Below are 12,267 nucleotides of genomic sequence, written 5' to 3' on the forward strand. Positions count from 1 at the left end.
GCCTCTGGGCTCCTGGGTTGGATGCAAGGGCTAGCAGTCGAGGGAGGGGTGCCAGGACACCTGGGTCCCATCCCCATGGGAGAGGCTCAGTGGGGTACAGAGCCAGTGGTGGGGTACTGCTTAAGAGTGTCAGGTTAGGTCCTTTGGGGGGAGAACACCAAGGTTTAAATTCCCCCCCTCGGCCGTGAAGCTCACTCGGGTGACCTTAGGGGCCAGGCACTGCCTCTCTCAGCCTAACCTACCTCCCAGGGCCGTGGTGGGGATTAAATGAGGACTAGGATCTTGGGGAGGCTGTGGTGGGGATTAAATGAGGACTAGGATCTTGGGGAGGCCAGAGTTCAAGTCCTCACTTGGTGTCCAATGAAGCTCCCTGGGTGATCAGCCATTGTTTCTTAGCCTAGCCTACCTCTCAGGGCTGTTGTGGGGATTAAATAAGGAGCGGGGAGGACCAGGGAGAAAAGGGTGGGATATCAACGCAGTAAATCAACGCAACAAATAATCCAAGCAGCCCACTCACCGTCCAGGGAGAGCCAGTCCATGCTGCGCAAGGCCATGAAGTTCCGGGCGCGATACTCAAAGAGGACGGACATGGAGACAAGGCGGGAATCGTGGGCCACTTGCAAGGGCACCAGGCCGGCCTCGTGGGCTGCGGGGTGGAAGAGAAGAAAGTAAAAAGGCCGCACGTTGCAGAGTTATAGAGTCGTAGGCTTGGAAGGGACACCCAGGGGTCATCCAGCCCAACCCCCTACGATGCAGCTGTCACAGCTGTGATATGGAGGGTTTTTTTTTGGAGTTTTATTTGCACGCATGCGAGCTGAGCATAAGATATTGCGGGGTGGAGGGGGTTAAGCATGGCATTAACCCTTCGAAGGAGGAAGCTGCTTTACAGCGAGTCAAATAGCTCAAGGACTGCCCCGTGCGGAAGAGGGAGCGAGCTTGTTTTCTCCTGCTCTGGAGGGTAGGACTCGAACCCATGGCTTCAAGTTGCAAGAAAGGAGATTTCGACTGGTGGCAAGAGCTGTTCGACAGTGGAACAGACTCCCTTGGGAAGCTGAGGACCCTCCGTTGGAGGCTTATAAACAGAGGTTGGATGGCCGTCTGTTAGCGATTCTTGAGCTGTGATTCCTGCATTGCAGGGGGTTGGACTAGATGGCCCCTGGGGTCCCTTCCAACAGTACGATTCTATGAGTCAGACCATTGATCCATTTAGTTCGGGCCGGCAGCAATAGCTCTCCAGGGTTTTAGGTGGGGGGGGGAGCAATCCCTGGAGAGACCTCCTGCATGCCAGGCAGATGCCAAGCCAAGGCCCTTCCAACAGACTCTGCTCCCCACCCGCACCCGAGGTTTCTAAAGAGGCTGCCCCCCCCCCAGCACTGCCGCAGGATTCTTCCCGAGACACAGGAACTAGCCAGGCAGCCACGGACCAGAAGCACCAGCTCATCTCCTTGCTCCAGGGAGGAGGAGGAGGAGGAAGGGAGAGGGGGTCCTGGATCTCCCCCCACCCCAAAAGACACAAGGTGCCGTACCTGGGCAATAGCACCGCAGCACCCCAGACTGGATGAGGGAGGCAGGGACCGTGATCTGATCAAAGAGGCAGCTGTAAGGCTTGGTCTCATCTATCCAGGGGCCGGTGATGAGCACCTTGACCCCACCCTGTTCCCACAGAAGAGAGACAGACAGACAGGCAGACAGACAGAGAGGAGGACAGGTTACTGCTGTTTTCTGTGCGCTTGTTCTTCTTCTGTATTTGGCTGCTCCCTCACTCCCCTTTCCCCACAAGAACTTCCCCAAGAGTCTGGACCACCAGCGCCAATTCCTGCCTCCAACCCCGATAAGCCAGCCGCCTCCCAGCCTGACCCCTTTCCGAAGAGGAGCATCTCCTGGATCAGGCCAACGGAGGCCCCTCTAGCCTAGCATCCTCTTCTCTCACAGCGGCCAACGGGAAACCTGCAACCAGGAGGCAGAGCCGAGCCAGCCTGGCTAGTAGCCATCCTTAGCCCTCTCTGGCCCCATGAATTTGCCCCATCCTCTTCTGAAGCCACCCTGAGGCAGGGAGTTCCGCGGGTTAAGCCTGCGCTGCATGGGGAAGGGCTTTCTTTTCTCCCAATATATTCAGCTTCACTGGGTGCCCACGGATTCTGCTGTTATGAGACAGGAGAGGGGGGGGGACTTCTCTTTCTCTACACCTAATAATTACTCACCATTCCTCTGAACTATTACACCCACCCAAAAAAAAAAAAAGACAACCTGCTTTCAAATTTAATGACATTTGGAATGTTTTTGTCAAAACCAAGGTGACACATGGATTATCATATACTTGAGGGAAATAATAAGTTTAGCTATCTACATATATGATCTAAAGGTTTCATATATGAAAGGTATCTGAAAAGGTGTGCATGGACACGAAAGCTTATACCCAGAACAAACTTAGTTGGTCTCTAAGGTGCTACTGGGCATTTTTTTTATCTTTTTATTTATTTCGACTGCGTCAGACCAACACGGCTACCTACCTGAATCTATCTACATATATATGTAAGCGGAGGCTTGACAGCCATCTGTCAAGAATGATGGTGTTTCCTGCTTGGCAGGGGGTTGGACTGGATGGCCCTTGTGGTCTCTTCCAACTCTATGATTCTATATATGACACAGTTTTGTTGCCTTAATTACAATTTATGGATTTTCTAATTGCTGCTTTCCTCTGCTTTTAAAAACGTTCTTTATGGATTCTCTTTCCCTTCCCTGTTTATATTATTTTTTCTTCTTTCTTGATTCACTTTAATTCATTATAATAACCCCAATTAAACTCGTCATCATCATAATCCCTGCTTTAGACTACAACTCCCATCATGTAGCTGTGCTGGCAAATGGTGGGAGTCGCGGTCAAAAGCAGCTGGAGGCCAGAGGCCGCCCTGGGCCTTTCTGCTCCCCAGGAGTGTGGATTTAGGGATGTGGAGGGTTCTCAAAGTGACCCACGGTTGGGAAGGCTTGGCGAGTGGGTGTGCCAAATCCTGGCCCCGCAAAGGGCGCCATAGTACCCAGGGCCCACCGCTGTCATTTGCGGGGACCACCCTCCCACCCCCCTGCAGAGCCCCCCGTCCCCCTTTGTACCCACCTCGGGGTAGGACCACTCTGGGGAGAAGTCGATAATAGAAACCAGCGGCTGCGGGGACGCCACGGGAGCTCCGTCTGTCGTGAAGCAGGCCTCCGCCAGCGCGGGCCTGGGGCTCCCCGACGTGGCGCTGGGGTCCTCCTCCGCGCTCTGCACGCTGCCGGGCGCCCCCTCCTCGGTCATGAGCTCCTGGATGAGGTCTGGGAAGTGGCTATCGAAGGAGAGGCTGAAGGAGCCCCCCGTGGCGGCTGCGGCCGTCTGGATCATGGAGTACAGCTCCTCCTGAAGTTCCGTGGTGGCCATCTCTGCCTCAGGACGCTCGGTTTCCCCGGGGTCCCGCTCCTGCTGGCTGCCCCCTTCGCCCTCTGCCGCCGCTGTCTCCATGGGGGTGACCTCCGGGCTGCTTTTGACTTCCGGCGGCAATGGTGAGCGGGGGGTGGTGGCGGCGGCAGCAGCAACGGAGGCGGCTGGCGAGGGGGGCATGGGCGCCTGCCCAGCCCCATCGTCCTGGATGAAGAAGCGGTTGGTGGGCACGTACAGAGGGTAGGCCGCCGGGGGTCCTGCGGGGGCCTCCTGGGGCTCGGGCTTGGTCTGCAGGCCTGCCCCACCCCCATAGGTCTGGCCTTGCTTGGGGCTGTTCAGGAAGCAGTCGGGGTCAAAGGCCGCTGGACCTGCCTCGCTCGTCTCCATGGTGGACTCCAGGTTCTGCGAGAGGACCAGGCCCGGGCCGGGCAAGAGGGCCAAGCCGAGGGGGGGCGCGGGGGCACCCGCAGCGGGCTCCCCGGACACCAGGTGCTGGCTGGGGGTCAGGGCCAGCGGCTTCTCAGCCCCGCTCAGCCCAGTCATGACCAAGATGGTGCTGCCGGGCAGGCCAACCGAGAGGGTGACGGACGGCAGCTCCTGCTTGGGGAAGCCCTTTGGGGGGGCCAGGCCAGGCGAGGGCTGCGTGGAGTCTGGGGAGGCCTCGGCCATGCCAGGGGAGGCAGCGGCGGCCTTGGCCAGCTTGGCTTCCTTGCCCTCCGGTCCGGACGACTTGGCCGCCTCCGTCTCCGCCTTCACCTCGGGGCCGCCAGCCATGTTCTGGACCTCGGTCAGGGCGGGGTAGGGGGACGGGCGGACCTCCACCTTCGGGGAGATGATCCGGTGCTTCGTGCTGCTGCATCGGTGGGGGACGTGGCCGGGGCTCCCTGGGGACGGAAGAGAAAAGGGGGATCTCAAAACCGACAAGTGCCCGTGGGGCGATGCTGCAGCAAAGAAGGCGAGTGCCATTCGAGGCTGTGTCCATGGAAATAGTGTGTTTCTGTTTCCCCCCCAAAAAAGTAGTACATGCCGTAAATTTAAGGGTCTTTTCCCACAATTTCTCCCAATCATTCAAAATTACCGTATATTATGCCCCACATCTTTAGCCCAATCAATCGTCACCGATTTCACTTGTTCATCCTTCGTATGCCACTCCAGCAACAAATTATACATTCTGGATAAATTTTACATCTTTACGTCTATCAACTCTGTTTCCAGCTTAGATCTCTGACTTTGAAAACCACAGTTCTTATTATCAATCCTGAACATCTCATTAATCTGGTGATATTGTAACCAATCATTTAACTCTTCTTTAAGGTGTTCATAGGATCTCAACCTGAATTTATTTTCCTCTTCAACCAACAAATCACTGTATTTTAACCATTTAACACCCATACTTAATTTTTTATTAGCCTTTGCCTCTAACGGTGAGATCCATCTAGGTGTTTTTCTTTCTGACAAATCTTTATATCTTATCCATGGGGTGATGCTGCAGCAAAGAAGGCAAGTGCCATTCGCGGCTATGTCCATGGAAATAGTGTGTTTCTGGATCACACGGTTCCTTCCTGCCTTGGTCAGCCCCCCTGCGTGGAGTCCATAGCTGCCAAGTTATCCCTTTTTTACAGGGATTTTCCCTTATGCTGAATAGGCTTCCTCGCGAGAAAAGGGAAAACTTGGCAGCTATGGTGGAGTCCCGTGTCTGGTTCTGGGCGCCACAGTTTACGAAGGAGATGGACAAGCTGGAAGGTGTGCAGAGGAGGGCGACTGAGGTGGTCAGGGGTCTGGAAACTGAGCTTTTTTCATCTGAAAATAGGAATAGTGCTCCTCCCACGGAACATAAAAATGTAGTAAGGCAGCAATTCGCCCTTCTGCCACTAGAGGGCAGCAGTCCCTCTCACATAAACCATCCAAACACAAAACCAGCAATAAATGGCTGCAGGAAGTGGGGGGGGGAGAGAGAGGAAACAGGCGTTTTGGACCACAACTCCCATCAGGCCCCAGGATGTCAGCCATGCTGGCTGAGGCTGATGGGAGTTGTAGTTCACAACCTCAGGGGGTGACCAGGTTGGAGAAAACTGACCTGGTCTAGGGGATAGGGAGAGAGGGAGTTTGTGCGCTTGGTGAGTTTGTGAGTTTGCATAGCAGTAGATAGTTTGGGGTGAAAATAACTTCATTAATCAGTTCCAGGGTTCCTGTCCTGCTCCTTTCACTTTCTCCCTTGCAGGAGAGCTTTCTGGTGCCAAACTAAACAACAGCTGCTGTCTGCAGAGGTGTTTTTTTTTTAATCATTGCTATTAATTTAAATTATTGGTAGCATTTTCATGCCGCAGGCAACTCAAAACAACTTTACAAAAAAGCAAAACAAGCACCCCATACATTTATTAAAACCTTTTTGGGGGGGGTGGGGATACTTTCCCTGCCCTCTTTAAGAGGCCATAGATTGTTAACAGCCAAAGGTTGAAAAAGCTTGTTTTTGCCTAGCACCTGGCACTAGGGGAGCCTCTCTAGGGAAAGCATCCCACAAACACAGAGCCACCACTGAAAAGGCCCCGTCCTTGTGCTGCCAGCCTCTGGGCATCCTGTGGAAGGGGGCACCCAATGGGGACCCCCCCGACTCCTCCCCATTAATCAATCATTCACTTAATACCTACTCCCTTTAATCCTTTTCCTTAAAAACTTATATTTATATACCCAAGCAGTGTACAAAAATACGTCGATTGTGGGTATGGCACAAGCTTACCGGATGGAATCGTTTATATCATGATGTATAGTGCAGAAGGCAATTTAATGACTGGACAGAAACCCAGATCACTGTGGGGCAATGTACCTTAGCCTTCCCGAATCCATTGCCTGCCAGAGGTTTTGAGCGATATCCGCCCCCAGCCAAGACGGCTGTGCTCACGACAGCCTCAGCATCATACAGGCCTGCCGACTGGGGGCTGTTGGGAACCGTAGTCCCAAACATCTGGCTGGAGAAGGGATCTACCGGTATCTATCTGTGCACCGATGCGATTCTTTAGCTGCGATTCTTGCCCTGCAAGAGGGTTGGGCTAGATGGCCCCTGGGGGTCCCTTCCGTTCTACGGTTCCACGTATTGCAGACGGGAAAGACTAACCGAGGCCGCTGCTGCAGAGGCAGGCGTGAGTCCGGGGAGGGGGCTTGGCCTGGTGGCTCTCTAGGATCTGCTGCACCAGCTGCTCGATCGAGAACTCGGCCGTGCCGTTTCCGTTGCTGCAAGTCCACTTTATCCCGTGAACTGGAGGAAGAGAGGAAAGCAGGCGTGTGGGCGCTACAAGCGGGAGTCAGGTTTCGCACCCGCGCAACTGCCACGCCTCCCCACCCAACACCAAGGAGGAGCCTGGGAAACGTAGTTCCGTGAAGGGGTGGTGCTGCCTGACCCAGTGAAGCCCAGAAAGAAGTGTTTCTTGGTTGGGATATCAAGAGGCAGGGAGTTCCAAAGATTTTTTACAGGCGCAGAATGGGAACCATGTGGCAACTGCAGCAGGTCGGAGCGGGCGAGGGGGACCTGTGAGATGGGGCGACCTCATAGCAGCCGCCCTGGACCCTAAGCCCTCAGAAGCCCCCCCTCCCCCCAAAAAACCACACCCACCCAGAGAGACCACCCCCCTAGTCTTACACATTGGCTTCAACTGGCCAACCAGCTCTTCCTTCGACCACTTCAGCCACTCCTTGCGGTCGCTGTTGATAGAGCACAGGACAGGCCCACAGATCTTCCCACAATCCTCAATGGCCGGAACGTTCAGGTAATGAACCAGGACAATATCCGGATTCTGGAGGGAAGGAGAAGAGAGAGCTGGTGTTGGCCGGGGGTGAATTCTGCCGAAGGGCAGAGTTTTGCCTGTAAGGGCAGAGAGGCGCTGGGGCTGGAGCCCCCTGACCTTGCAACCCTTGTTACAACCACCCCTGCTGTGTAGGTCCGGATGACGCCCTTCATCTTCCCTCTTTTTAAACGTCCATGTCCTCATTGGCCCATGTGGCTCAGGGTTAAGCCCTGACGTTCAAGCAGAGTTCAGGGGTTAAGGCCCGGTGGTTTCTAGGTCTAGGTCAGCGGTCCCCAACACTTTTGGGGGTCCCTGCCCCCTTGGTTCCACAATCAAGCGTCCCCCAACACAACCCTATCAAAAACCATTATTCAAACAGTGGTTTGCATGACCCACCAAGGAAGGTACCATGAAATCCCAAACAATAAACTGCACATCTGTTCAGAATCCAATTGAAACAATTTAGTTCAGTGGTTCCCAGTGAGTGAAATACTGCGGACCCCAAGTGGGTAATGTGAGCTGCATGTTTTTGGGCGCCCTCCCCCCCCAAAAAATGGGGTGTCCCGGACAGTTGATAGGCACGTGCTACCGATTCCCAAACTTGGGTCTCCAGCTGTTTTTGAACTACAATTCCCATCATCCCTGACCACTGGTCCTGCTAGCTAGGGATGATGGGAATTGTAGTCCAAAAACAGCTGGGAAGTTTGGGGAACCCTTGGGTTACACGGACTTCCTGGCGTCCGTGCATCACCAATTGGGAACCGCTGATTTAGTTTCATCAATTCAGCAAAAACGGATGGGACTCGATCAGCTTTTCAAAGCCTGCCAGGTGTTTATACCACATTCAGGGACCGCTTCACTGTTCAGTAAATTCCTAGTGGGATTCATGGTCTTGACGAAGTGACACCAGTTTCCCAACCTCTGGTTTGAAGTCACTTAGCAGGGGTCTTAAATCGCCCCGTTTAGTAATCTGCAGCCGATTTTCTCACTTGGAAAGAAGATGGATGACCACACATGAAATCAATAGCCTAATATAGACCGTATTTTTCCATGTATAAGACCAGGCATCCCCAAACTTCAGCCCTCCAGATGTTTTGGACTACAATTCCCATCTCCCCCGACCACCGGTCCTGTTAGCTAGGGATCATGGGAGTTGTAGGCCAAAACATCTGGAGGGCCGCAGTTTGGGGATGCCTGTATAAGACGACCCAATTTTTTTTAGTATAAGACGACCCCCAATTTTAAACCTAAAAAAAAATGGGGGAAATATAGTCTTAGACACAGAAAAATACAGTGTGTGTGTGTGTGTGTGTGTGTGTATGTATGTATGTGTGTATATATATATATATATATATATATATATATATATATATATATGTGTGTGTGTGTGTGTGTGTATGTATGTATATATATATATATATATATATATATATATATATATATATATATCAGTATATGGCTACCTGGTGTGCTTCCTGGGTCACGAAGAGCGGGACACGACTGGACGACTAAACAACAACAACATGTCTACCTCCAAAACATGCACAAACCTTCACCTACCACAGATGTACGGTAACCACGGACGTCTCCTTTCCTCTTAGCTCCCCCTGGGTAACCTCCATGCCCCTCTCCCCAGGGAGCCGAACCACCCACTTTGGGAGCTTGTGGTTCCAGACTTGCAAGGCTGTGTCCACACGAGGGTGTTCAAGTGCACACGGGCGACTGTTTCCGCACATGAATTCGTGCACGTGCAGAGGCCTTCCATCTTATTCTCCCGAAGGGTTGTCTTGTCCAGCCCCCAGAAACTTGATCCCTGCATCACAGGAGGGGCTGGACTAAATGACCCCAGGGGCCCCTCCCCACTCGTAGAATGAATCCTACAATTCTACATCTCTCTCTCTCTCTCTCTCTCTCTCTCTCTCTCTCTCTCTCTCTCTCGGCCCCCGTGGCACATACCTGCAGCAGCCAATAGCAGCGCCGGTGGAATGTAGGGACGATGGACGAGTGGACATAGCAGCCGTAGAGACACTGCGGAGGGGAGGGCAGAGGAAGGAGAGCGGGCAGGTGAGGCGGCAGGCAGAGGAAGGTGCTGCTTGGCGGAGCAGCCTGTGCCCTCCCCACAGCCAATCCCAGCCCCTATGCTGGAACCCAACCAGTAAGAGCTGTTCAACAGTGGGACGGACTCCTTCGGAAGGTGGCGGGCTCTCCTTCGTTGGAAGTCTTTAAGCAGAGTTTGGGGGGGCCACCTGTCAGGGATGCATCAGCTGAGATCCCTTGGGATCCCGTCTAACTCTGCAGTTCTTTGATTCAGCCAGTCATACCCCAAGACAACCCTGGACCCTGGGTTCGGAGGACCTGTGAGCAGGTTAGTCCTCTCCCGCCTGATTGTCATCGAGGCTGTCTATCGTAAGTCCTACGGAGACGTCTGGGCAGGGCTGCTCAGAGGGGGGGGGGAGGAATGGGAAGGCAGGGGGGACCTGATCCCAGTGGCCTAGAACGACTGCTCCTCAACCAAGATGTTGTCAGACTCCCACCAACCTCAGCAATCTTGGCCAACAGTCAGGGATGGGGCGAGTTGCGGTCCAACAACACCGAGAGACGATACAACAGGGTCCTCGCCTCTGGAGCCTCAGGAAAGAAGTCGGCTCCATCTTCCCTGTGACAAGCCTTTCTGTGTTTGAAGATGGCTATCCTATCTCCTCCCAGTCTCCTCTTTTCCAAGCTAAACATCCCCAGCTCCTTCAACCGTTCCTCATCAGGCTTGGTTCCCAAAGCCTTCATCATCTTGGTCTCCCTCCTCTGCACACCTTCCAGCTTGTCAACATCCTTCTTAAATTGTGCTGCCCAGAACCCACATTTGTGTGTCTAGTTATTTCTGCCTAAGTGCAGAACCTGAGGCTTTGGCCCTCTGTTGCCTGACTCACCGCCTCACTCTGCCTACTGCTTCTGTTGCTGGACCTCGACTGCCAGGGACAAAACTCTGCTTGGTCTCGCTTTGCTTCCCAGATCCTGGGCTGGGACCAGTGGCCTGTGGGATGCTGGCCCTGGTGTCAATCCATCACCACCCCTTGTTCCGCCAGTTGGTATAATCCTCCCTCCCCCTGCCCTTCCTTTTGGCCCGTCCCTCCCCTACCTCCACGCCTTTCACTTTCAGCTTCATGTGGTCCTCGCGGGTCGTCTTTCCGTCTTTCCGCTTCTTCCAGCAATAGCCGTCCTTCCGGTATTTCACCTTCTTGCGGTTGTACAGGATGATGGAGCCGTTCTGGGGTCTGCCGGACGGGGAGGTGGAGGAAGAGGAGGAGGAGGAGGAGAAGTGAGCTTTGTAGACTACCAACTATATTGATGGATTCCTTCATCCCATTTCTTTATCTCCGAAGGATATCAGCCTTGTGGTGTCCAAGGTTATATAATAATAATAATAATAATAATAATAATAATAATAATAATAATAATTTATTATTTATACCCCACCCATCTGGCCGGGTCTCCCCAGCCACTCTGTGCGGCTTCCAACAGAAGAATAAAACACAATAATCTACTAAACATTAAAAGCCTCCCTGAACAGAGGCTGCCCTCAGATGTCTTTTAAAAGTCTGGTACAGGTAGTTGTTTTCCTCTTTGACATCTGTTGGGAGGGCGTTCCACAGGGTAGGCGCCACCACCGAGAAGGCCCTCTGCCTGGTTCCTTGCAACTTGGCTTCTCGCAACGAGGGAACCGCCAGAAGGCCCTCGGTGCTGGACCTCAGTGTCCGGGCAGAATGATGGAGGTGGAGACGCTCCTTCAGGTATACTGGTTCTCTTCCTCCCCATTTTACCCTCACGACAACCCTGTGAGGCAGGTGCGGCTAAGAGATTGGCCCAAGGTCGCACCCAGAGAGCTTCATGGATGAGTGAGAATTCGAACCCTGCTCTCCCCCAGGTAAGAGTTCAGCACTCTTAACCATGACGACACACGGATTTGCCATATCGATTTGTCAACTACTGTAATTGTGATGTTTGGCCTACTCTTTTAGTTGCTGGTTTGTTAACAGCGTTCCACAGACTGTTTCACTGATGGTTTGTTAACTGTAGCATATGATTTGCACTGCGTTCGTGATGCTCTGCTGTGTTACTGTTTTTTTTTCTCGGCTGCTTTGGGATTCATTTGAACCGAAAGCAGCACAGAAATACAATAAACGGATCAATTGGGGCCAAGGCACTTGCGCCAGAGCTATTAGCACAGCCGCGAAAACTCACGCTAGAACAGCTGCACCAAATGAAGTTCTGGGAGAGGGCGGAGGGGAAGGGGTGTGTGTGTGGCAGAGACTTGATGGGGACGAGTTGCGACCGGGCAGCCCCAGGACAGCTCTACTGGATTGCCGCAATGTGCTCTACATGGGGCTTCCCTTGCAGCCGGTGCAGAATGCTGCAGCACAATTGCTGACTGGAGCAAGGCCTTGTCAGCATATAATAAATGCCATCAAATGCCAACAGTGGCAATCCCTACGCCGATGGATAAATGGACATAAATCTGACATCAGGAATCACAAGACAGAGAAACCAGTAGGAGAACACTTCAATCTCCCAGGACATTCTATAAAACAAGATCTCAAAGTAGCTGTCTTATTACAAAAGAAAAAAATTCCTTCAGTAGCACCTTAAAGACCAACTAAGTTTATATTTTGGTATGAGCTTTCGTGTGCATGCACACTTCTTCAGATACACAGATGTGTGCATGCACACGAAAGCTCATACCAAAATATAAACTTAGTTGGTCTTTAAGGTGCTACTGAAGGAATTTTTTTTCTTTTGCTTCGACTCAGACCAACACGGCTACCTACCTGTAACTTATTACAAAAGAATTTCAGAAACAGACCGGAAAGAGAAGTTGCTGAATTGCAACTTATTACCAAACTTAAAACCATGGAGAGACCTGGTCTGAATGGAGACATTGGATTCTTATCTCATTATACATGATAAAGCTATTTTTAGCCATCTCACCCCTTGCTTTTTCCTGTAAGACCAATTGCAGTCGTTAACAGTCGTCAACAGGTTTACCACACCTATCAGCCAATCACCCATTCCTACCACCCTTCT

The 12,267-nt window shown here is 52.5% G+C and overlaps 1 protein-coding gene across 1 annotated transcript in view; it reads right to left on the bottom strand.

The window, feature by feature from the left end:
- The window catches only part of CAMTA2 (calmodulin binding transcription activator 2), a 46,967-nt gene that overhangs the window by 28,780 nt on the left and 5,920 nt on the right, over positions 1-12,267 (bottom strand). The window contains exons 5-11 of the mRNA XM_060281952.1: positions 10,325-10,460; positions 9,148-9,219; positions 7,047-7,200; positions 6,525-6,665; positions 3,113-4,296; positions 1,527-1,653; positions 518-646 (exon numbers count right to left, since the gene is read on the bottom strand). Coding sequence (XP_060137935.1) covers positions 518-646; positions 1,527-1,653; positions 3,113-4,296; positions 6,525-6,665; positions 7,047-7,200; positions 9,148-9,219; positions 10,325-10,460 — 1,943 coding nt within the window. The remainder of the gene's footprint in view (positions 1-517; positions 647-1,526; positions 1,654-3,112; positions 4,297-6,524; positions 6,666-7,046; positions 7,201-9,147; positions 9,220-10,324; positions 10,461-12,267) is intronic.

Source organism: Zootoca vivipara, chromosome 13 (assembly GCF_963506605.1).
Source record: "Zootoca vivipara chromosome 13, rZooViv1.1, whole genome shotgun sequence".
Taxonomy (NCBI): Eukaryota; Metazoa; Chordata; class Lepidosauria; order Squamata; family Lacertidae; genus Zootoca; species Zootoca vivipara.